Raw genomic sequence first — 21,321 nt, forward strand, 5'->3', positions numbered from 1 at the left:
CACACAGCCGTGGGATGACAGCAGGGGCCTGGGAAGATCCCTGAGGGGCGGCTGCTCTGCGTTGTTCGGCTCTGGGACCCAGGCACTGTGCAGGGATGGACCTGCCATGTGACGGAGGGCCTGTCTCCTGGACCTCCACATCACATGCCCGGCTTGTGTGTGATTCTATTCTCCTTTTTAAAAGGGCGCTTTTTCTCAGTCGTTACCTTCTTGACGTAGAAAGTAAATAGTATCTTCTTGGCTGTTACTGAAACATTTTACTTTAAAGCCTGGACCTGAATCTCTAGGACCTCGCCGCCCACTGCTCACTGTTGTGACCACCCTTTCTCCCGCTGGCCCGGGGCCTCCGCGGAGGTGATGCGAGGAGGCACTGCGAGGACGCGGGCTTCCCTCCTGTTCGCTTGTTGGCTGTTGGAACTTCCCACTGTCTGTGAGCTTGTTTGTTCATTTAGAAACTCCTTGGCAGCGCGGGCCATGAGAATCGCGGCACCGTCCCGGGAATTGCTGGTACACGTTTGCCGGCTGTGTTGGTGTGATTAGGCACCCAAAGCCAGTTTGGTGGATGTTTCCTAGTAATTAGATTTGCCGAAGGCTCGAGAAGTCCTCGTGGGTTAGGCGTTCCTTTTCTGAAAAGCCTTCAGACTGTGGTGATAAATTTGCTTGAAAATGGTGCGTGACGTGTGCTGGAACACACAGGTCTATTTTAAAAGCACTTCACTCTTTTATGTGAATTTCCAAGTCTTCCCCGAAGACTAAAAGGCAGTGTTTGGGGATGTTGGATGAGAGGAACAAGGGCTTGTTATTTTTGTTTTTAAATCTGTGTTATCTCTGGTTTGCTTTTTCAAATGTCTATTAAAACTTATTACCTGTTTACACTCATAAAGGTTTTATATGACAATTGTAAGAATAGGTCAGTGGTTTTATGTGTCCAGCAGAGATCGGCTAATTGGCTTTGAACAGTGCGCCAAGGTGACACTGTCGGTACTATGGCTCTTCGTAGATGATGAATTCAGCTCCTGTGACAAAGTCAAACACATTAAAAATGCCAGCCAAACGCCATAAAAAGCACAGGTCCATATGTCAGTCTAATTCTGTAGCAGTCTTTTTGTCAGTATAGCTGGTAATTCCATCTGTTTCAATTTAAGATGCTTCCCAGTCTTGCCTGTGTAGCACACACGCAGATTCCCAACACAGGTAGCATGCTAAAAGTAAGTAGCACCTATAACACAAATGTGTATTGTCTGTAATTTAAATCTGCACTATATTCGGTTGCAGTGGAGTTGCAGGGGGTGGCAGAGTGTAACTTCCAGAGTTCAGGATGGAGACGGTGATGCTGGCTTCTCTTGGCGGCAGCCTGTCGTCTCTGTACTGCGTGGTGCTGGGTCTGCTGCAGCTCTCCACCAGAAATGTAGTGGCCAAGGTGGATTGCTTCTGTTATTCTGGCCACGGGATCCAGCAGGAGTCACGGCAGATCAATCTCAGATTGGTAATAGGTTGTTGAGAAGGCAGAAGGTGGCAGGCTGGAACAAACTGACCCATGCCTGTCATTTCATCTCAGGTAATGACGGTTGGTTATGCGCAGTGCAGCTGACATATGTAGCTGGAGGCACCCAAGCCGGGGGTCTCTAAATAGATCAGAGGGTTCCAACAGACACCCCACCCCCTTCTGCTTCTTGTAAGGGCTCTTCTTACTGAATGGTTATAAGAAGAGTTTTGTCTGCCCTCTCGCTAACCAGCAAGACAGGATTACCAACAACTTGGTCCTGGCAGGCAGCCAGCCTGCCAGCGTTTAAAGGATGCTTGCTGCCGTGGCAACCCCACTGGGCCTGAGGTGTGCGAAAGTAGGTGCAGCTGCTGAAGACCAAGAGCCACCGGGCAGGGCAGAGCACACGGCCTGGTTCAGGTGACATCGTGCCAGCCTGGACCACCGGCAAACACGGGCGGCGGCCAGACCCCCTGCCCAATGGCTAAATGTGGGTGAGTGGCATTTTCCAAAGAAGGACACTGGGAAGAATAGGGGCTTGAAGAAATGGGATTGTGTCCTCCTGTACGAGTGACTATCATAAATTAGAATTTGGAAATTGGGAGACTTCAAGCTGGGATGATTGTAAACAAATGAGGAAAAAGCAGATGATCAGGGTCAACGAGCTATAAGGGTAATTCTCGGCCTGTTCAGAGGCATGGACAGAGCTTGACGTTTCTTCGATGTGCTGCATTGATTCGGGTGCAGGCCAAGCTGCTGAAACAGAAGGTCCCACAGGACCGTGACTTACGTGGGACAGAAATCGTCTCTTTCCTCTTGATCAGTCCTGGTAGCTGGGTCAGGGCCACCAGGGGTCTGTGGGGTCAGGACATTGCCTCTGCTTCCATCCTGTTTGCCGGAACCCCGTCCCCTGACCACTTCTACCAGCACGGGTGATGGAGTGCCCGGCCAAATCTCAGGGCTCTTTTTCTAACAGATGAACGGGTGGGTGGGGATCTTGGAGCAACGATAGTTTCTCCCACAAGCACCTTTTATGTTCCAACAAGGTCATGGCCGGAATATGAATTTGAAGACTGTGAGTTTGTGGCTGGACTGGAGCTTTAAATCGATTCATCTCCTAGACGCTGGGCTCTAAGGAGAGAGGAGCAAGGCTGAAGTCTGCTTGCTGAGTCCCCAGACTCGGACCCCCCCACGTGTAAAGCGTGGATGAGTGTCCGTCTGTCTCAGGGAGCTGTAACAGTTACACACACAAGCGACGTGGGAATGCCCAGGCCCTGCCTGTCATGTGGTGACTTCTCAGTAGGGGTGAGGCTGTTCTTCCTCTAAGAAGGCTGGCAGCACTCATCTGCTTCCTCATCGCTTCTCGAGAAACAAGGTGAGGTGCTCAGAAGTTAATTTCATTTACAAGATTGCGCCAGGATTACCCCACTTCACAGTAAAAGTATTTTTACTTCTCCAAATGCACCTTCTGAAGTTCTGTGATGAGCCCAGAGGCACCTTGCAGCCTCATGACGCATCTCCTGGCCCCACTGCACCAGCGCTAGAATGAAGGGATAACAATAAGGGAGGTTTCCTGGGAAATGACGTATGCACGCTGCCTCCCAGGCGTTTGCCGTGGCCTCGAAGGAGGCTTTGAGCGTTGGTGAGCGCCAGTCCTCACAGCAACACAGATGTGCTCCTCCTGGTCTGTCGCCTGCTGTCCCTGGGGCTCTAACCCAGATCCAGTCGGGCAAGCTCAGGACCCAGGGCAAGACCCTGGTGCTGCTTTGAGGCCAGTGAAACTCCTGCGGGGACATCGTGTGCTGTGAAGTGTGACGTGGCCGATGGCTCCCCTGGAATGTGGCAGATGAGGTCCTTGGATAGACGGCTCTGGAACTGGTGGCAGCGCTAAGTGACAAAGATGCATCCCAGGGACTGGTGTGACGGGGCCGGGATTCATGAGTCTTCGCCGGGAGCCACCAGCTGTTTGGGAAGCTGTGTTCTTTCCCATCACTGCCTCCCCACTGGGCTCCCACGGGCAGGTGCCCAGGCGGCAATCCTGGCGTTCTAGGGGTTGCAGGAGGACACGGGCGCCGTGCCTCCCGGCCTGGGTTTCCCGCCACAGTGCTGCGTGGTTTCTTGAAGTCTCTGTCTGCCTCCCTGCCCTGTGGCAGCCCCTCCTGCTGGCCCAACCTTGGGAAGCCCCCCTCCCCCGGACATGGTTACTTTGCACGGGAACCGTGATTGCTGTTTGTGGCAGGGTGGGGGTACTGCATTGGGAAATTCTCCCCTTGCCTTCCCCGTGGATGAACTGGTGCTGTGCCCACGGCTCCTGCCACTGCCAGGGCCCTGCAGTCGGGCAGGGGGAGTCGGTGACGCTGTCCCTGGACCTCACCAGCGGCCTGTCGCTAAGACCCTCAGGCACCTTGCTGACCACGTGGCAGAGCTGCGTTGGCAGCATCCGTGGAAGGAGACAGTCAGTGAGAGTTAAGTGTGACTGAAGGAGGCCTTTCCAGCAGGAGGGTGGTTGGCCTTCGGTAAGAATCACATCCCAATGCAGGATGGGTGGAAATGGCAAGGCAAGGTTTGGAGGGTCTCCGAGACTCCTGGGACGCCAACTGCCGCACGCTTCCGGGGAGTCCCCGTCGCAAACAGTCACCCTGTTTGTCCACCCCATTTGTCAGGCAGGGAGAGTAAAGAAATGCAAATACAGCAGAGGAGCAGCCAAGTCCTGCTGAGTGGCAGGGAGGGGGTGTGGGCCTTTGCGTTGGAGCCCACACGCGGGGACGTTCTCAGTGTTTTCCTCACGGCCCTCTGTCATTGTCTTCGTCGTCTTCTTCCTCTTCCTCTTCCTCTCCTTCTCCTCCTCCCTCTCCCCCTTTGCTTTTTTTGGGGGAGGGGTAATTAGGTTGATTTATTCTTGAAGGAGGTCCTGGGGATGGAACCCAGGACCTCGTGCACGCTGGCACGTGCTCTCCCACCGAGCTGTCCCCTGCCCCTGCTCTCTGTCAGGTTCTGGTTTGACTCATACAAGTAGATGGGAAGGTGCCCATTTAAAGAGGCGTGTAAACAGGCTCCCAAGGCCAGTGATGATGCTTTAATAAGTCAGCCCCGAGACCTGCTTTTGATGGAAGTGGTTTTGCTTAAAAATAATATATTTTCCTTGAATTCTGCGACTTTTTCAGTTCTGTGTGGCAACGTTCCCTGTACAGGCATCACCAGCACATGAGGAAGAATGACTAACAGATGCGCAAATAATTTTCACGTGCTTGAAGCTATCAAACCATACATTCGTTACCAAAAATAAACACGGTGGGTGTAATATCTGAGCCATGTGTGTATCTCAATCACTTAGAAAAGAAGTCTTGGCGTAAAGTCAGGTGATAAAACCTGCCTGGAGGTTCGTGTAACGCCAGTCTGCGATGGTCTAGGTTCCAGAAGGGCTGGTTCTCACGAGGACTTTCCCGAGCTGAGGCCCCATCAGGCCCCCGGGCGGATGCCAGGGTGGGTCTGGGAGGACCCCTGGGTCTCTCCTGCTTGCATGTGCCCCCTGCTGCCAGGCTCAGAGAGCCTCCTGCTCCGCCCACAAGCAAACCCAGCTCTGTTTGTCTCCCCCGACGCTCCCCACGTCCTCACGCTCCTGGAGCCGCGGTGACAGACCTGGGCGCCGGCCACCTCAGCACCATCTTTTGCCATCTTACAGCCCAGATCAGTAGGTGTCTGTGATTTGGGTGACGATCATTTGAAATGTGGCTAATATGAAGGAATGTGGGGGGAAAACAGCGTGAAAAGTTACATTTACACAGAGAAGCTGAAGGAAGGACAATTTGTACCCTGCCCCATCTACCTGGATAACGTCTGTTCATCCTAAGATACAGGATTACAAACCTCAGATGCTACAGGAAGGCACAGAATAAAAAGCCAGGGCTCCCCACCTTGGTGACCCCTGTTCCAGTGTCCTTGCCATTTTTTTAAAGGCAGTGTTTCAGGCTTGTGAGCTTGTGCTCACGCACGTGGATTTTTTTTTTTTTAATGAAGGAGTCGTTGCAGATTTGTAAATGGATTTTTTCGATCAGCGTGTCGTAGGATGCGTCCCATGAATACCGGCACCTGCGGATGGGCTGGATTGTTTTGAACGGCCTCCCAGTCGCCGTGATGACAGCCGGCAGTTACGGACGTCTGCGGTCCGCCGGCACTGTCCTCCGCGCTGCGGGCACGTGGGCTCGTCCAGCCCTCACAGTAATCCCAGCAGGCCGGCCCTGCTCTCGCGCGTGTCTTACAGAGGACGGGCGGAAGCACACAGACGACTAGTAAGAAAGGTAACTTTCATAGTCTGATCCCAAACCCACACTAAGCCCCACGGAGTCCTGCTCCCGTCCGCACTTAGTCTGTGGGAGAGCTGGGGGTTATGGCTTACAGGTTCTCTGCATTCCGCTCCGTGACCAATGCTTCCTGTTCCTCCCTCGTCACCGTGTTCCCTCCGGTGTGTGCCCGTGTGTCTCACACTCCAGGCTGTGGCCTCCAGGGGCCTTTGTTTTAGTGGAGTTCCCTTCGTGGTGTCGTCCAGTTAGAAGAGACAGGGAATGACTCAAAGAGTAAAACAGTTATGATCAAAGTTTACAGAATTATTCCCAAGAATGGCTATCACATCCCTTAGTCCAGAAAAGAGAGTGTGCATTATTTATCTTTATTTATTTTTTTAATTGAAGTATAGTCGATTTGCAGTGTTGTGTTAGTTTCTGGTGTTCAGCATAGTGACTCAGCTATATATACATACATGTATATATGTTCCCTTTCCTATTCTTTTTCATTGTAGGCTATTTTAAGGTATAGAATGTAGTTCCCTGTGCTCTGCAGCAGGACCTTGTTGTTCATCTGTTTTATATGTAGTCGTTAGTATCTGGGTTATCCCTACCCGTGCGTGATTTCTGTAGCTTGGCGTGCGTGCAAAAAGCCATCTCAGAGTCGTCTTCTCTCCTTACGGGAGGCAGGTCCTGGTGGTCCCTCTGGGATGCCACATGGCTGAGGAACACGCTGACACTTGGTGAGGTGTGCCCTGCCACGCAGCACGTGGTCCCAGGATTGAAGGTGGGGCTGTGGAAGCCCCTAAGCCTTGGTCCGTGCTGTTATTGCTTCCTCTTTTCGCACCAGGTCTCTGTGTTTCCCCAGCTGAGCTCCAGATTGAAATGTGTCGGGTATCCCAGCCCGCAGTCAGAGGGCGGGTGCTGGGATGCTTTGTGAATCGGTGGCGTCCTCACGTGGGGGTTCTCGGGTGGGGGGAGATCGCAGAGACGGGTGTGGGCGAGAACGCTTTGTGCCGGGGATTGGTGTTTTGGCTTTGGCAGGGGAGGGAGGGAACAGAGCACCGTGAAGGCTGCCAGCCTTGTGGCTGCTGTTCTGAGGAAGCATAAGTCGCTAGCTGGTTTGGATCTAGAGTCAAGATGGAACGTAATAGAAAACTCAAGCCCCAGATTGTTCTCCTTGGGTCAGCAGAACGGCAGGATGTGCTGACCCCGGGCTCCTGGCCGCCACAGATAGTCTGCCGTTCAGATCCACTTAGCAGAAGACGCTCCCATCTTGCATAACCGCAGGCTTGGCACTCGCTGGGACTCTGGGAGTTCATTCTTAAATATCCCAGTCGTCTTCTGGGAGAGAGGCAGTCACAGAAAACGGGGGACTGTGCGGGCAGGTTTACCGGCATGTTTTCAGATGAGTCAGACACTTGGGAAAATCTCTTTGGTGCCAGTTTGGGTCAGACGCCAGATTTTCATGGGTAGGAGCCAGAGTCTGAAATGAGGTGCCCAGGTCCCATGGTCAGATCCCTGTGGAGAGGGAGTTCGTGCTCTGAGGTCTGAGGAGGCCTGCAGTAGCACTTCTGACCGTGACGGCGTCCAGACCACGCAGCGAAGAAGCATGTTTCCTTTGGTTCTTCTGAGAAAATTATTGTCCGTACACTTCTGGCCCGCTGGCCTCCGTCTGCTGCAGTCTTCCGTACACTTCCACTCCCGGGGGGTGCAGGGGCAGCGTATCATTACTCCCCGGAGTCAGAACATGAGCCTACGGAGGGGTCCGCGTGGAAACCAGAAGGATGATTTCACTCCTGGAAGAAGTAATCGTCTGTCCTAGCGTGTCTGGTGGTGGTTGTCTGTCATTTTTTGTTTGTTAGTTTTCTAAGTCAATTGGTTGTGTTTTTGTAAAGCTAGAATATAGAAATGGACGTCCTCTGACAAGTTAGAGGCTGCACGTGGCTTTCTATGACTGAGACTCTGAGTGCATGGGTAACAATGCCTTTATTTTTTATTATGTTTTAAGTGGAGGTACTGGGGATTGAACCCAGGACCTTGGCCGTGCTAAGTATGCACTCTACAGGTGAGCTCTGCACCCCCCCTCCTTGTGATGCCTGTAAACTGTGACTGTGAAGCATGCCCCGGGATAGCCAGTGGCCCAGGAGGTGATCCTGATGGCTTCGGCCAGGCGCAGATGCCAGGCAGTGGCGATCTTTCCAGGCTGTTTGGATGTTTCCTTCTCCAAACACAGTGGTAGTGCAGCATGGTATTTAGTTACAGTTTGGATGTCAAACTGCCTGAAAAAGAATAGTGAATGTGATGATGTGATGGCAGAGTCCAGGGAGGAAGGAAAGGGGCCATGGGATGGTGTGGTCTGATGGGGGTCAGCCGTCGAAACCTTATGAAACCTTCCTCCTGGGACCGGGCTTGGACACGCAGCCCCCGCTGTGCTGCTGGTGGACATCAGGTGGTTCTAGCACGCCCTGAGACCCAGTCTGAAAATAAAAAAGACTGTAATGTCCCACAGAACCCAGAGCAGGAATACAGCTGGGCCTCGGGAGGTGGGGAGGTTCCAAGGAACACTAGTCTCGGGCTCCTAGACTTACGTTCTTCTTGCGCAACTGCCACCCTTTCCTGCTTGCGGGGCGTTGGCTGCCTCCAGCCTCTGCTTCACACGGGGTGGTCCTCGCCTCAGGGGGCTTCGTCTCTGTTTCCCCACCTCCGAGTGGAGTGACTCTAAGCCTGTCTGACAGTGTGGGGCTCCTTGTCTGAGCAGGCGCATGGAGTCCGGGGCGTGGGGGCCAGGGCAGCTCCGCATCCAGGGGTTTCTGTACTTGGTGGCACAGGGTTGAGCAGATCTTGACTGACAGATCACTCTTCTAAACTTCCTGTTTCTGATTATGTCTGACACGTAGGATATCTCAGTACCGTGTGGCACCTGTGCGATTGTCGATACATACGCTCCGACCAGAGGGCACACACACTCTTCTGCCGTCAGGCACGTGCGGGAGGCTCGTGCTTCACGGAGTGTCCACATCCGTATAGGATGTCTACCCACAGCTCCGGAATGTTCAGTGATTCATGTAAGGGACACTTCCTGTCTTGAGAAGCATACACTACGCATTTTCTTTCCTGATCCTAAAATAAACTTCTTAAAGGGATGTACACCCACAGATCTTGAAATACCCACAGACAGAATTTCACGGTGTTTGTACACGAAGTTCAAACGGGTACTGATACCGCGGAGTCAGCGTGGAGAGGAGGGTGGCCAGGACGGTGTACTTTTTATCAACCTATCTGCATCTGTTTGCATAAAATTAAGTTCTGGTATAAAAATTAACCAAAGTTGTTCATTTATAGGAAACAACTGCCTGTTATTTCACTTTTAGATTTCTTAACTCTGAATTTTTTTCCTCCCTAGCTTTTTTTTTTTTTTGGAAAGAATTCTATTTTTATTTTGTGTGTATTCTAGTTAAGTTAAATTATCTGTACTAAAGTGAAATAAATCTTACATTTTGTTCAAGCTTTTTAAAAATTGTAAATTATTAGGTTAATGCAGCATACATTTACATAATACAAGCATTTTTATGACTATGAAACCCTTACCAAGTTCTTTTCTTTGCTTCGATCTTTTTCTTTTTTGAGATATACTTGACGTATGACATTGTATAGTTTCAGGAGCACAGCATAATGATTTTGTATTTGTATATGTCATGACATGAGCACCACGGTAAGTCTAGTTAACGTCCGTCACTGCACACAGTTACAGATTTTTTTCTTGTGACAGGATCTTTTAAGGTCTGCTCTCTTAAAACTGGTAAATGTACAATGAGTCTTGTTAACTGTGGTCACATGCTGTACATTCCGTCCCCAGGACTTCTTTATCTTCTAACTGGAATTTGTACCTTTTGACCCCCTCCACCATTTTGCTTTTGAGGGTCCTTCTGGTCCCGCATGCTGAGGTTCTGTGAGGTTCTGTCGACTTCGTAGGACTGAGAATCGTTCAGTGTTGGGGAGAGAACGTATCGGGAGATGGAGGCCTGGAGTTGTCCTGACCCCCTTTCTGCGAGCTGTACTGGGAATTGTACTGGGCCTCAAGCTCTCCGTCTTTACAATGGGAACAGCAGCCCCCCAGGGTCACCGTGAAGACCGGAGGCAGTAATGACCGTGAGCGTGTCCTGTGAGCCGTAGAGCCTTTAGACCCCGGGTTGAGGTAAAGAAAGGCCGTTGCTTTCGTTCCTCACGGACTTCTGATGAAGGCCGTGTTCTTCCTAGCACATCACCATCAGGGGATTGTGATGCCAGGGGAATCCCGCGGGGGGCCTGAGCCGTTGCACCCCAGGATGGGGGCCTGCTGCCCCTGGGCACCACTGCGCCTCGGGGTCACGAGGAGGAAACCCCAGCTCCCCGGGCCGTTGGGACCTTGAGGCCTGGCCCTGTATCTTGTTCCTGTGTGTGTCTGTGTGATTACAGGAGAGGATGCATCTCATTGAATCTCCAGTCCTGAACACAGCGCTGGTGGTGTCTCGGGCACAAGGAAGTGTTAGTGAGTGGAAGGGAGGTGCGTGGTACCCGTGTGCATCCCCGGGCTCGTCGCAGGATGGGGAGCCCAGCTGGTGCTTGTTGGGAGGGGGTAGGTACAGGATGAGGTCAAGAGCTGGAGCATCTGAGGCACAGACCAGGGTCACCTGCTGGCCCCCTGGGGCCATTTTCCTGCTGTGAGGGGTACTCATAGCTCGTCTTTCAGAGGCCTGTGTGGAAGGTTAAATAAGATGACACAAGTTAACGTGGAGTCTGACTCAACGAGGCGTCAGCCCCCACCGTCACCGTCCTGCGAGTACACGAATGGTGGTGCTACTAGCTCGCTGACCATCGAGATTCAGAGCTTGGACGCCCAGAAGCCCTGTTGGCCCTGAGGTCCTCCCTGCTCTTCGCTTCTCCCCGGGTCACTGCTTTTGTAGCCATTTCGACTCAACTGGGCACCTGCAGTTACGTTTTAGTCCAAGTTCACTTCCGTGCCCTTGCCCTCACCCCTGTCGGCAGGCGCTGCCTCCTCTAGGGTGAGGTTTCAGAACTTTCCATGCTGGAGGGGAGGCAGGTGCTTTTCAGACCAGAGCTGCGCCTTGGCATTAATGACGTGAGGTCGGCCCAGCATCCAGCCAGCGTTGGAGAGCGGACCTGCTGGCGCTTGCTTGCTTCCTCGGTGTCCTTCCGCTGGCCTCTGGCTGGGGGGCAGTTGAGGACACTGTCCCGGGGGTCAGAGCGTATTTCCCTGGTGCTTCTGCTGATAGTCGTCAATGCCCCCTTCACGCCGTCCCTGGGGAATGCGTCCACATGAGTCTGTCTTCGCCTCATTCCAGAAGCCACATCTATTTTCTCTCCTTTGGACGATGAAGGAATGAGTGTGCCTCACCTTTGACCCCAAGGTTGGGTGATGGGAGCCAGCAGGGCTTCTGCTGAGCTCTGCTCAGGGCTGCGGCATGGGGGCTTCTGACAGCTGTGATGCTGGCAGCCTGTGTGTCCTGCTCAGGTCTCTTAAACGACGTGTGATGCTTTAGCATTTACTTCCAAAGGGAGGGCAGCAGTAATTTCCCTCGAGTTGGAAACTCACTGCTGACTTTTATTTGGGTTTTGTAAAGTGTCTGAAACACTTGCAGAAGTGCTGGCTGGCCGTGGGAACTAAACTGTGAGAAAGTCACACCAGCATGATTGTTTCGGGGACGGTTGCTCTCACGCCCGTTGGGCCCAGCCTTTCCCGCCGACACCCTTCCCCCTGTCCTGCAAGCCCCTTTCCTGACACCAGTGTGGGAATCAAGTCTAGGGCTGGGTACCGCTGACTGTCATACACCAGGACGGTCCTGGCGGGTCTTGGGTCAGAAGCTCCTGACCTACTGGGGACAGTCACAGAGTCAGGAAGGTGGGGAAGTTGTGAGCAGCCTGGTATCCCCGGCTTGTAAATGACGTGAAGGGGTGTGATTATTTGCTCGGGTTTACAGTTGACAGGGGTGCAGGCACATCCATATAACCTAGTGTCTTGACTGAGGATCACAGCAGTCAGCTGTCTGCATCACACAGGATCTCGGCTGAGGGTCAGCAAAGCATTGAGCGTTCATTCATCTGAGCGAGTGGGCTGAGGACACCGACTTTCATGCTTGTCGGAGTCAGGATGTACAGACAGTTCCTTTTGTCCACCGGGCAGAGCTGAGCACAATCACCAACCAAGCTCTCGATGCAGAGTCTCAGCTCTGACCCAGGAGTCTCTGGCCGCCACCATCTGTGAAAACGCCTGGCACATTGTAGGTGCTCAGTAGAAATGCAGCCGATGAGACAGCAGCCTCCGAAGTGCCCGTTTCCTGTTTCAGTTTCCCTGCTGTCCTTTCAAGTTCCATACCCGGGGGATCTCCTTCGTTCCTGTTGCCCTCTGGACGAAGTCCAGACTCCAAAAGCTGGTAAGAAGAGAGATCAGAGGGCAGTGTCCCCCATCCGAGTCCAGAGCTCGGTGAGTCCACACCCTGCCTTTCCCTTGAATGGCGGGTTTATGACGTGGCTGTGCCGTCAGGCACCAAGGAGGGGAAGGCACCGTGAGTGATCTTCGGATGCGTGGCTCTGATGTGTCTGTCACTAGGACTGTGTTGTCTTCAGGACCGGAGGGCTCGGGGCTTGGTGAGAAAGGGGAGCATCAGCACGGTGGTCCCGGACAGACATTCCAGGGGTGTTAGGGCAGAAAACTGGGGGACGGGTCTTTCATCTGAGGCTTTGCTTCTACACATCTCCTCCACAGAGATTCGGGATCTTAATGAGCGGTTCTTTAGAATGGTCTTCAGAGGTGGGTTCATAGGATTATCTGAAGCTGAGAGACGGGGAAACAAGCCTGGGCTGTGTCCTCCACACTTCCTTTCTCCCGGCATCTTGCAGCCGAGCATCCTGGCCGGGGCTCATCCGCGGGTCACAGGCGCCAGGCACTCCGAGTGTGTGGGGGTAGGAGGTGCGGTAGGAGGACCCCTGGCGCTGGAGTCCCTGAGACCCCCTGTGTGGGAAAATGACACCAAACGAGGGAGGATGTTTCCAGCGAGAGGAGAAAGTGCTTAATACAAGGGCACAGGGAGCTGGGGAGCTCTGCAGTGTCTGTAATGGAGATCTTAAGAGCACATTCTACACCATGGGTCAGTTTCTGGTGTGCAGCATCGTGTTCCAGTCATACACATACATATATTTGTTTTCATACTCTTTTTCATTATCAGTTACTACAAGATATTGAATATAGTTCCCTGTGGTATTGTAACTGAGTGTTTGAGTATACTTCAAACAAATTGTATAAAAATAAAAAAGTATTCTAAAGAAAGGAAAAATTAAGGGGAAAAAAAAGCCCGTTCTGAACTCCCCAGTCCTCTCCTTTCTGCTTGTGGAAGCTGTGGCGTCTCCCCCGAGCTTCACGCCTGAGATGAGTTCCTGCACCCGCAGTCGCTTCGCCTGCTGACTTCAGGTCTGTCCTCGATGCTGACATCTTTCTGACTTGGTTTTGTCATTTAAAGTCAGGTAGGATCTTTCCTTTCCCGCGGCCCCGGGAGGAGTATTAAGAATTGCTGCTCTCAGAGCAGAGCCTTGTAAGTCCTGTACAACCTTTTTTTTTAATTGAGGTTTAGTTGATTTACAGTGTTGTATTCATTTCTGATATACAGCATTGTGATTCAGTTACATATATATGTATTCTTTTTCATATACTTTTTCACTGTAGGCTGTTACAAGGTGTTGAATGTAGTTCCCTGTGCTACCACAGGTCCTTGTTGTTTCTGTATTTTGTATATAGCGATTTGTGTCTGCTAATCCCAAACTCCTAACTTGTCCCTCCCCTCTCTCGCCTCCCTGGTAACCGTAAGTTTGTTTCTATGTCTGTGAGTCTGTTTCTGTTGTGTAAGTAAGTTCATTTGTGTCATATTTTAGATCCCACACATAAGTGGTCGCATATGGTATCTGTCCTTCTCTGTCTGGCTGACTTCACTTAGTATGATGATCTCCAGGTCCATCCATTCGGCTGCAAATGGCAGTAGCCCTTTATGGCTTTGCCCTCATCCTCCATCAGGGGCCAACCTCTCACGCTCCTGCCACGCCCTCAACTTTAACTTCCTCCTCTGCAAAATGGGGCTAACCCTACCTCACCAGGGTTGCTGCATGGATTAAATAAAATTGATTCAGAGCCAGTACTTAATAAACGTTGCCCACTACCTCTGTATTGGTTATCCATGGCTGTGTAACAAGTTGCCCCCACATTTAATGACTTAGAATCATTATGCTGTACACCTGCAACTGAGGATGTTGTATGTCAGTTATATCTCAGTTTAAAAAATTTAATGGTTAAAAGCAGCCTACATGGAGTATCTCTGGGTTTTGTGTGTCAGGAATCTGGGCGCAGCTTAGGGGGCCTCTAGAATCAGGTGTCGCTGCACAGTGGGTCTGGGGCAGGGTCTGCTTCCAGGCTCCCTTGTGGCTGCTGGCAGGAGGCCGTTGCTGGGATTCTGCCCAGACGTGCTCGGAGGCCTTTGTGGCTCCTGGCCGGAGCCCCTTGGTCCTCACCGCATGGTCCCCCACCCATGGCGGCTCCTTCAGCAGAGCCTACAGGTGGGAGGACACGTCTCAGCATTTTCTAACCTAACTTCGGGCGTGACGGCCATCGCTTTTGCCGCCTTTTTTCTGTTTTTGAGGAGCAAATCGTTGGGTCCAGGCCGTGCACAGGAGGCAGGGATCGCCGGGAGCCACTTGAGAAGCTGCCTGCTGCAAAGATGACCATTCTTTATCCTTATTTGCTAGGTCTGCAACTGAAGCACAGTGAATACTGAGTGTTTTGTAAAAGCGTTACAGAATACGACAATAAAATCCAGCGTTGGTGCCTGCAGCCTATGCAGGGCACAGATTCCGTGGAACCAGTGGGCCCCCCGCTAGGAAGAGGGGGCCGTGTCTCTGCCGTTTGTCCAGTAATCCGTCTTGCCCAATCACCAGCCCACGTGTGTGCTTTGCTTGTGAGGGAAGGAAGGTGGCAAAAGAACGGTTGGTTCCTTTGGCAGGAAGTGCGATTTAAGTAAAACACTGGTTTTAAAAAACTTTTTAAACAGTTAAGGTCACACCTTCCAAGACGCTCTAGATAAACTGAAATTTCTGCTTAGCTGCGCAGAGTTTGTACATGGGGACAAACTGCTCTCTGGAAAAGCTGAGCAGTGGTGGGGTGGGGGTTGGGGGCTGCTGTAAGAATAACGGAAGTGGGGGGGTGATGGAACCCATCCGTCCCCATTTGGGAAGTGTCTTCCTCCTCCTCCTTCTTCTTCTTCAACTTTTCTGAGGAATGAGGCTGGAGGAGACATGGTGACCTTGAGGACTCCTTTCCTAGCTTGGGTGGGGAGGGCTGGGCCCCGAGGGCCTGGAGTCCCCTGGAACTCCTAGGACATGCTGTGGCCACCAGCAGGAAGGAGAAGCCACCCCCACTCTGGGGCCAGAGCACCGGGGGCTGGGCTGAGAGGCTGCTGAGCTTCAGAGCCCACCAGGTCTGCCCCCTCTGGGATAATGAGCAGCAACTAAATTGAACAACAGTAGAAAGGGACAGTATTTCATGGTCTGACGCTCCAGCCAGCTGTGTGACCTCAAGGAAGCCTCGCAGCTTCCTCCTTTTGCAGGACCAGGAGACTGGACAGGAGGGGCTGCGACGGTCTCACCATCTGAGGAAAGGGAAGGAGCTTCCTTCCACGGTGTCAGGTCCACCGGGAGGAAAGGGGCCCCGGAGAGCAGCCAGCAGCCCGGTCCACCCATCCTTTCTCCTCCTCCACTGACTCCTGTTTCCACCCAGGATTTCCTGCATCAAACCTTTGTGTTTTCCTGTGGGATGGTCATGACTGCTGTGTGTGGGTGTGTGTCACGGTCTGAACGAGGTCCTGCGCGAAGAGGAAGTCCCCGTGCTGAGTGATTCACGAGAGTGCCCGGCATCCTGCTTGCTCTCCTGTGCGGCCGTGAGCAGGGCCTTCCCCCCGCGGCTGGCGGGGGAACAGCAGCCTGGGAGGAGGCGGCCCCGCTCAGCACGAAGCCACTGGCCGCAGGGCATGATTTAGGTCGTGCTTTGTAAGAACATTGTCTTTGTGGAGACAAACAAAAGGGAAACTTTGCCTGTTTTTTTTGTTCTGTTATTTCCTTCCTGTCCAATGCAGAAAAGAAAGATGTTGGGAGTTAAATTGTAAAAAGAAAAGAGACACCAAGCATATTTGGCAGAAGAATTAACTGTTAAATCTAAGTTCGAGCAGGCTTGCCACCTAACGCCTCAGAAAAGGCATGTTCTAGCCTGAGATACCTGTGGAAGGCAGTGAGCAGAAATGAATCATTTTCAAGATGGCTTTTGAGTTTTTCATCCTCAAGGGTATTTTAAGGGGCGGCCTTGCAGGACCCTTGGGCTCTTTTGAGGAATTGGAGCCAAGTTTGGAGCAGAGCCCTTGGGTACAGCAAATGGACAGACTCCTGAACGTGTGCCCTGCAGCCGAGTCCTGACTGCGAGGACACACGGTCTGGCTGGAACCCTGGACGCGAGCGCCCTGGTGGGGAGGCTGTCAGAGGGCGGTTGTCTCAGCTGGGAAGAGGGGGGCCTGGGTGTGAACCGAACGGACCCCAAGGGAGGCCACAGGGGAACAGCACCTGGAAAGGAGGGTTCAGGTCCTGAGCTCTGCATGCTGCAGAGGAACAATGGTGGCTCGGGCCCAGGGTGTGCTGCTGGCCCCGGGATGTGAGCCTTGCACAGTGCTGTTCTGATGAGTGTCACAAGCCAGTGGCCTCCTGCCCCGGATTTGCTGGAACTGTCCCCTCAACCTGGGAGCGACGGGCGCACGTAACTTGGGTTGTCAGTAGTGTTTCAAATCTCACTTCGTATTTCAGCGTCACCTTTGTCTGAGTTTCAGCTTTTTTTCCTTGCTCTTTAGGCTTTTAAAGCTACACCGTTACCGCAAGAGAAGCACGCGTGTCGCTGCTCTTTCCTTCTTGGGCAGAATGTGTCTCATTTCCCTTTCACGTATCGATCCCAGGGCTCAGTGGTCCCTCGGTGGAGACGACGAGGACTTCCCTGAGCCCTGCACCTCCTTGCCTTGCCGTGGCTCTCAGAAGGGCAGCGGCTGCGACTTCACCTTGTCCCTCCTCCTTTTGACGTGTCCGTTTCCACTATTGTGTTTTTAATTTCTGAGGGGTCAGCCTTGCTTTCTGAATAATCGTTCAAAGCCGCATCCTGCTCTTTTTCTGTGTGTGTAAATGGTTACTTCTTAGCTAAGCATGTCTTTTTAAAAGATTAAAATGCATCCCTGGGAAGTAGGGAGGGTATATAGCTCAGTAGTAGGGCAGGTGCCTATCGTGCATGAGGTCCCGGGTTCAATCCCCAGTCCCTCCTCTAAAAATAATAATAATTTGTTAAAAATTTAAAAATGCATCCTTAAAGCTCTGTTTGCACTGGGGGCTCGTCGGTGGTGCAGACGCGGCTGTGGTTGGGGACCTTCGCGTATCCTGCAGGGTTGCTTTCCCTCATCCCTATAGGGGCGTCCTTCCCTCTTTCGCGCAGGGCAGAGGTTGCGGTGGGAGTACCAACGGGCTCCTGAGCTCTGTCTGGAGTCCCGAGCCAGCCCTGTTTGAAACAGATTTCTTAGAGCCTCAGCCTCCTGTGTCCTCCCGGAACATCCCTCTGGTCATGTGCCTGGGACCCAGGATAGGATTCTGGTTCCGGGGCTGCCCTCCAGCTCTCGGGCGCCCTGGGAGTCGGGCCTGAGCTCAGTGCTCCTCTAGTGCTCCTCCCTGCAGGGCCTGGGCTCCAGCTTCCCTCTAGACAACCCCACCCCCGCCTCCCACCCCCGGCCCCTGCTTCCCCTTGTCATCACTCGTCTGCTGCTGTCTCTGCTCCTAACTCTTTGACCTTGGGAGCTTGTGTTTTTTATTCCTTGAACCATTTGACAGGGGTCTTGAAGGGAGTGGAGGAAAAAACGCAGGTGCCCTGTGTCCAGCATGTAACTGGACGCCCATCCTCGGCAGCTTTAAATAGTTACTTAACAGAGAAGGCGCTGAGACCTTTATGTAACTGAGAGAAACTGGAGTTTATTCCGCAGCCATCAGATTCCAGAGGGAAAATGTTAGAAATGCAATAATTAGAATTCATTGGTCTTAACAGCGTGATACCTAGAAAAATGGATTACATGTGTTCAGAGTGCTGAGGTTTTGAACAGTCAGTTCTGTTTCTACCAAAACAGTGCAGTGTGTAACCCTGCTTCGTAGACCCCTCCAAAAATTTTCCAAGTTTCTGGAAATATATGTAGTGGGAACATGCCATTTCCAGCTTAATTATTGTATACAGATGGGACATGTTTCTAAAACTGATTTTTACCATACTGCGTTTTCTGTGAAAGCAGCATGATTACATTGTCGAAAACGCTGATACGAAATAAAAGAACGTACCCCCTTCCCCCCATCGGAAATGAGCTCTCCCGTCCTGGGTTCGGTTTGTACTTGCTAGAAGTGGCTCCCCTGGTCCTCACGGCTGTGTCCTCCTCTTCCAGGACACCGGCGTCGGGAAGTCAAGCATCGTGTGTCGGTTTGTCCAGGATCACTTTGACCACAACATCAGCCCGACCATTGGGTAAGTCCTCGCGGGTTCTTCCTTTCAGAGCACTCGGAGAGGCCAGGTTGTGCCTGAGCCTGCAAGCAGTTCTCATCCCAGCTGCAAAGACTGGCAGAAATTCAGGAACTTCTAGGCAGAATGTCCCTGTCACCCCCCGCCCCCCACCGCCGCCACCACCAACCATCCCCCTGCCTCAGCGCAAGGTTGCTTCCTGCATCTCCATGGCATCATTCTGCGCATCATGCCGGCTTTATTTCCAGACGGAAGACGAGCCTTGGGACAAATCCCTGAAGGCTGTGCTTTAAGACGCCCACCAGGAAACCTGGAAGCGCCTCCGCTCACGGCAGAGCTGTGTATGCAGCCTGTGGGCGGATTGATTTTCCCTTCCTGCATTAATCGAACGTCAGCATCTCCATTCTAATGCGTGGGAGGGGAGGGGAGGGTTGCTCACTCCAGACTCCAGACCCCAGACCCTGACCTTGGACCGCAGGAGCACTTTCCTGTTCCATTTCCCCCTTTCCTACAGATACCTTCTCCAGATGGGCTTTTGCTGTGTTGTTTTGCAGGTGCTTGAGTTTTTGCTGTCCTAGAACCTGGCCTCACTGATTTCTCTCCCTGAAGACAGCATGCTGTCTGCAGAGAGCAAGGTTTGGGTTTCCTCAGCAGGGAAGCAATGTGTGTATAAATGTGGGGAACCGGGTAGGATTGATGAGGACAGGGCGATGGTGTCCATCAGCAGTAAGTGGAGAAAATTCACGGGGAGGCATTGGTGGCTGCTCAGCTGGATAGGCCAGTGGTTGAAGCTGTGGATGTGAGAAAATCCAATACGTTTGTAGCTAAAATAATGACTTGAAACATTTTCACAGAAATATGCTCAAGAATTGAGCGGGGTCTGCAGCCTAACAAGTCTACAGATGCTTGCAGAAGATAACTTGAGTCCTGGGTCTGAGGCAGGGGGAATCACAGTAGCCAGACGACTATCACTTTGCGCTGGTTCCTGAGCCCCAGTTTCCTGAAGGTGATGTGAGGAGGGTCCTATGGCACCCCACATACAAATCTTTTACAACGGGCAGTAAGTGTGCCTGTGCTTTGCTCAGAAGACCTTCTCTTCGCTATATTATTGGCTAAACAAACATCCTTGAAAATACTGTCTGGGAAGAAGATGGGCCTCTGCCTGCAAGATGTGCATCACCTCCCAGCACAGGCACTTCTGTAGGTTGGGGACAAATTCACAGAGGAAATTCTTTTCACTCTTCTCTGTAATGGACTTTTCCCTCCTTAATTTGCCACTTTGTGATTCTTGATAAGAACCCATAAGAGTGATCGACTCAGAAATGTCATTCTGGAAGTTGGAAGGGAAACTTTGTCTACTTTTTGAACTTCAAAAAAAGTTTTAGTAACAACTCTGTATTCCTTTTGTAATGATTAAAAAAAAATCAAAACGTAATGCGTGCTTCTGCCATAAATTATGGTAAGTACATAAGAGTGTTCGTTGCTCATAGGTATTAGCATCATTATGCCTAGAACAGGTTTGTCATTTTGGTCCCAGTCTCTTGTCAAAACAAGTCAAGATGCCAGCCCAAATGCAAGGGAGGGGAAGTAAGCCCTACTTCATGGTGTGGAAATGCATCGTGGTGGTTTGGGGATTCTTAAAAATAATGTATTATATGGAAACTGCCTATAGTTTTGGCTCAGTTTTTCTGTAAACCTACTCTAAAAAACAGTCTATTGGGTTTAAAAATTATGTATTTTTTCTTTAAATTATAATGCTCATTGTGAAAAGTTCAGACCATACATAAATATATAAAATAAAAAGTGAGGTCAGAGGATTATTAGCTCTCCAGTCCCGTTTCTTCAGTTTCTTTTGCCAGTATTTAGAGTCCAAAGTGCATGTTTCATGTATTTTAAGTGTTTTCTGTGTATAAAGCAAGCAAACAAACACATAACTTTCAAAAACAGAAACAGCTTCGTGCTCTGCCTGACGTGCCGCAGGACCCCTTCACCGTCTTGGTAGGTTTTCCTGACTCTTTGCCATGAATACAGATTTCTCAAAACATGCCATGAACGGAGTATTTTAAGTGCTATCTGTGCATTTCCTTGACAGAGTCCAAGATTAAAGTCTAATTTTTCTGGTTATACAAGTTCAAGTCCACTCTAAAAAACCCTAAGAAGCACAGAATTTATCAGGAGTCCTGTTTTTTATCCTGTTTCCTTCTTCATCCCTACTTTGAATATTTTCTTATATCATGTAATCTCCAAAAACATGATCAAAGTATTTTTCTGACTGTAACTTTTATATACTCATCATAAAAAATTGAAAATGAAGAAAGTCATGAGGAGAAGTGCAAACATTACCCGTCATCTCTCTCTGAAGTGCAGGAGGAGCAAAGTTCATGTGCAGTGTCATCAATCTGGGGGATAAAAGTTGCATAATAATCATTCGGAAGGACGTGTACCAGCGCACTGGCAGTGATGGCAGCGCAGTGCTGGAGTTACAGTTGATTTTAATTTCCTTCTTTCTTTTTTTTTGTGAAGTACATATATTGCTTTTATAATGAGAAAAGTAATAAAGACGTTTTCATTTTTGGAATGTATTTGCTCTTTTACTGTAGTCTGTGATGTGTGGTTTAAGCACTCTTAAAGAAATGAAGTGTCATGGGCCAGGTGTGGTTTTGAGACTATTGGGTCATGTTGCTTAGAAAAATGCTTAGAGTTTCCGTTTGTGCACTGGCACGTTGGCAGGTAGAGCTCTAACTGGTGACCCTGGTGTGTGTGTGTGTTGCGGGGATGGTGGGGGAGCCGCGGGGCTTGCTGTCTCCTTGGGACTCTGTGCTTTACCTCTTAGTCTGGGGGAAAGTAGCAGAAATTGAGGGAATAGTCCTGGGCTGTGTGCAGCGTGAGCGCAGGGCTGGACTCTGTGCTGAACTTGGAGGGCGGCGAGAACCATGAAAGAG

The 21,321-nt window shown here is 51.2% G+C and overlaps 1 protein-coding gene across 7 annotated transcripts in view; it reads left to right on the forward strand.

Annotated features, from left to right (window-relative positions):
- RAB31 (RAB31, member RAS oncogene family) overlaps positions 1–21,321 on the forward strand; it is an 83,704-nt gene that overhangs the window by 12,739 nt on the left and 49,644 nt on the right. For all 7 annotated transcript variants that reach the window (XR_010378716.1, XM_064481616.1, XM_064481618.1 and 4 more), the window contains exon 2: positions 18,306–18,385. Coding sequence is in view for 4 of the 7 variants with exons in the window: in XM_064481616.1 (XP_064337686.1) it covers positions 18,306–18,385 (80 nt within the window). In the remaining 3 variants the exon portion in view is untranslated. The remainder of the gene's footprint in view (positions 1–18,305; positions 18,386–21,321) is intronic.

This window comes from Camelus dromedarius, chromosome 32 (assembly GCF_036321535.1).
Source record: "Camelus dromedarius isolate mCamDro1 chromosome 32, mCamDro1.pat, whole genome shotgun sequence".
NCBI classification, from domain to species: domain Eukaryota; kingdom Metazoa; phylum Chordata; class Mammalia; order Artiodactyla; family Camelidae; genus Camelus; species Camelus dromedarius.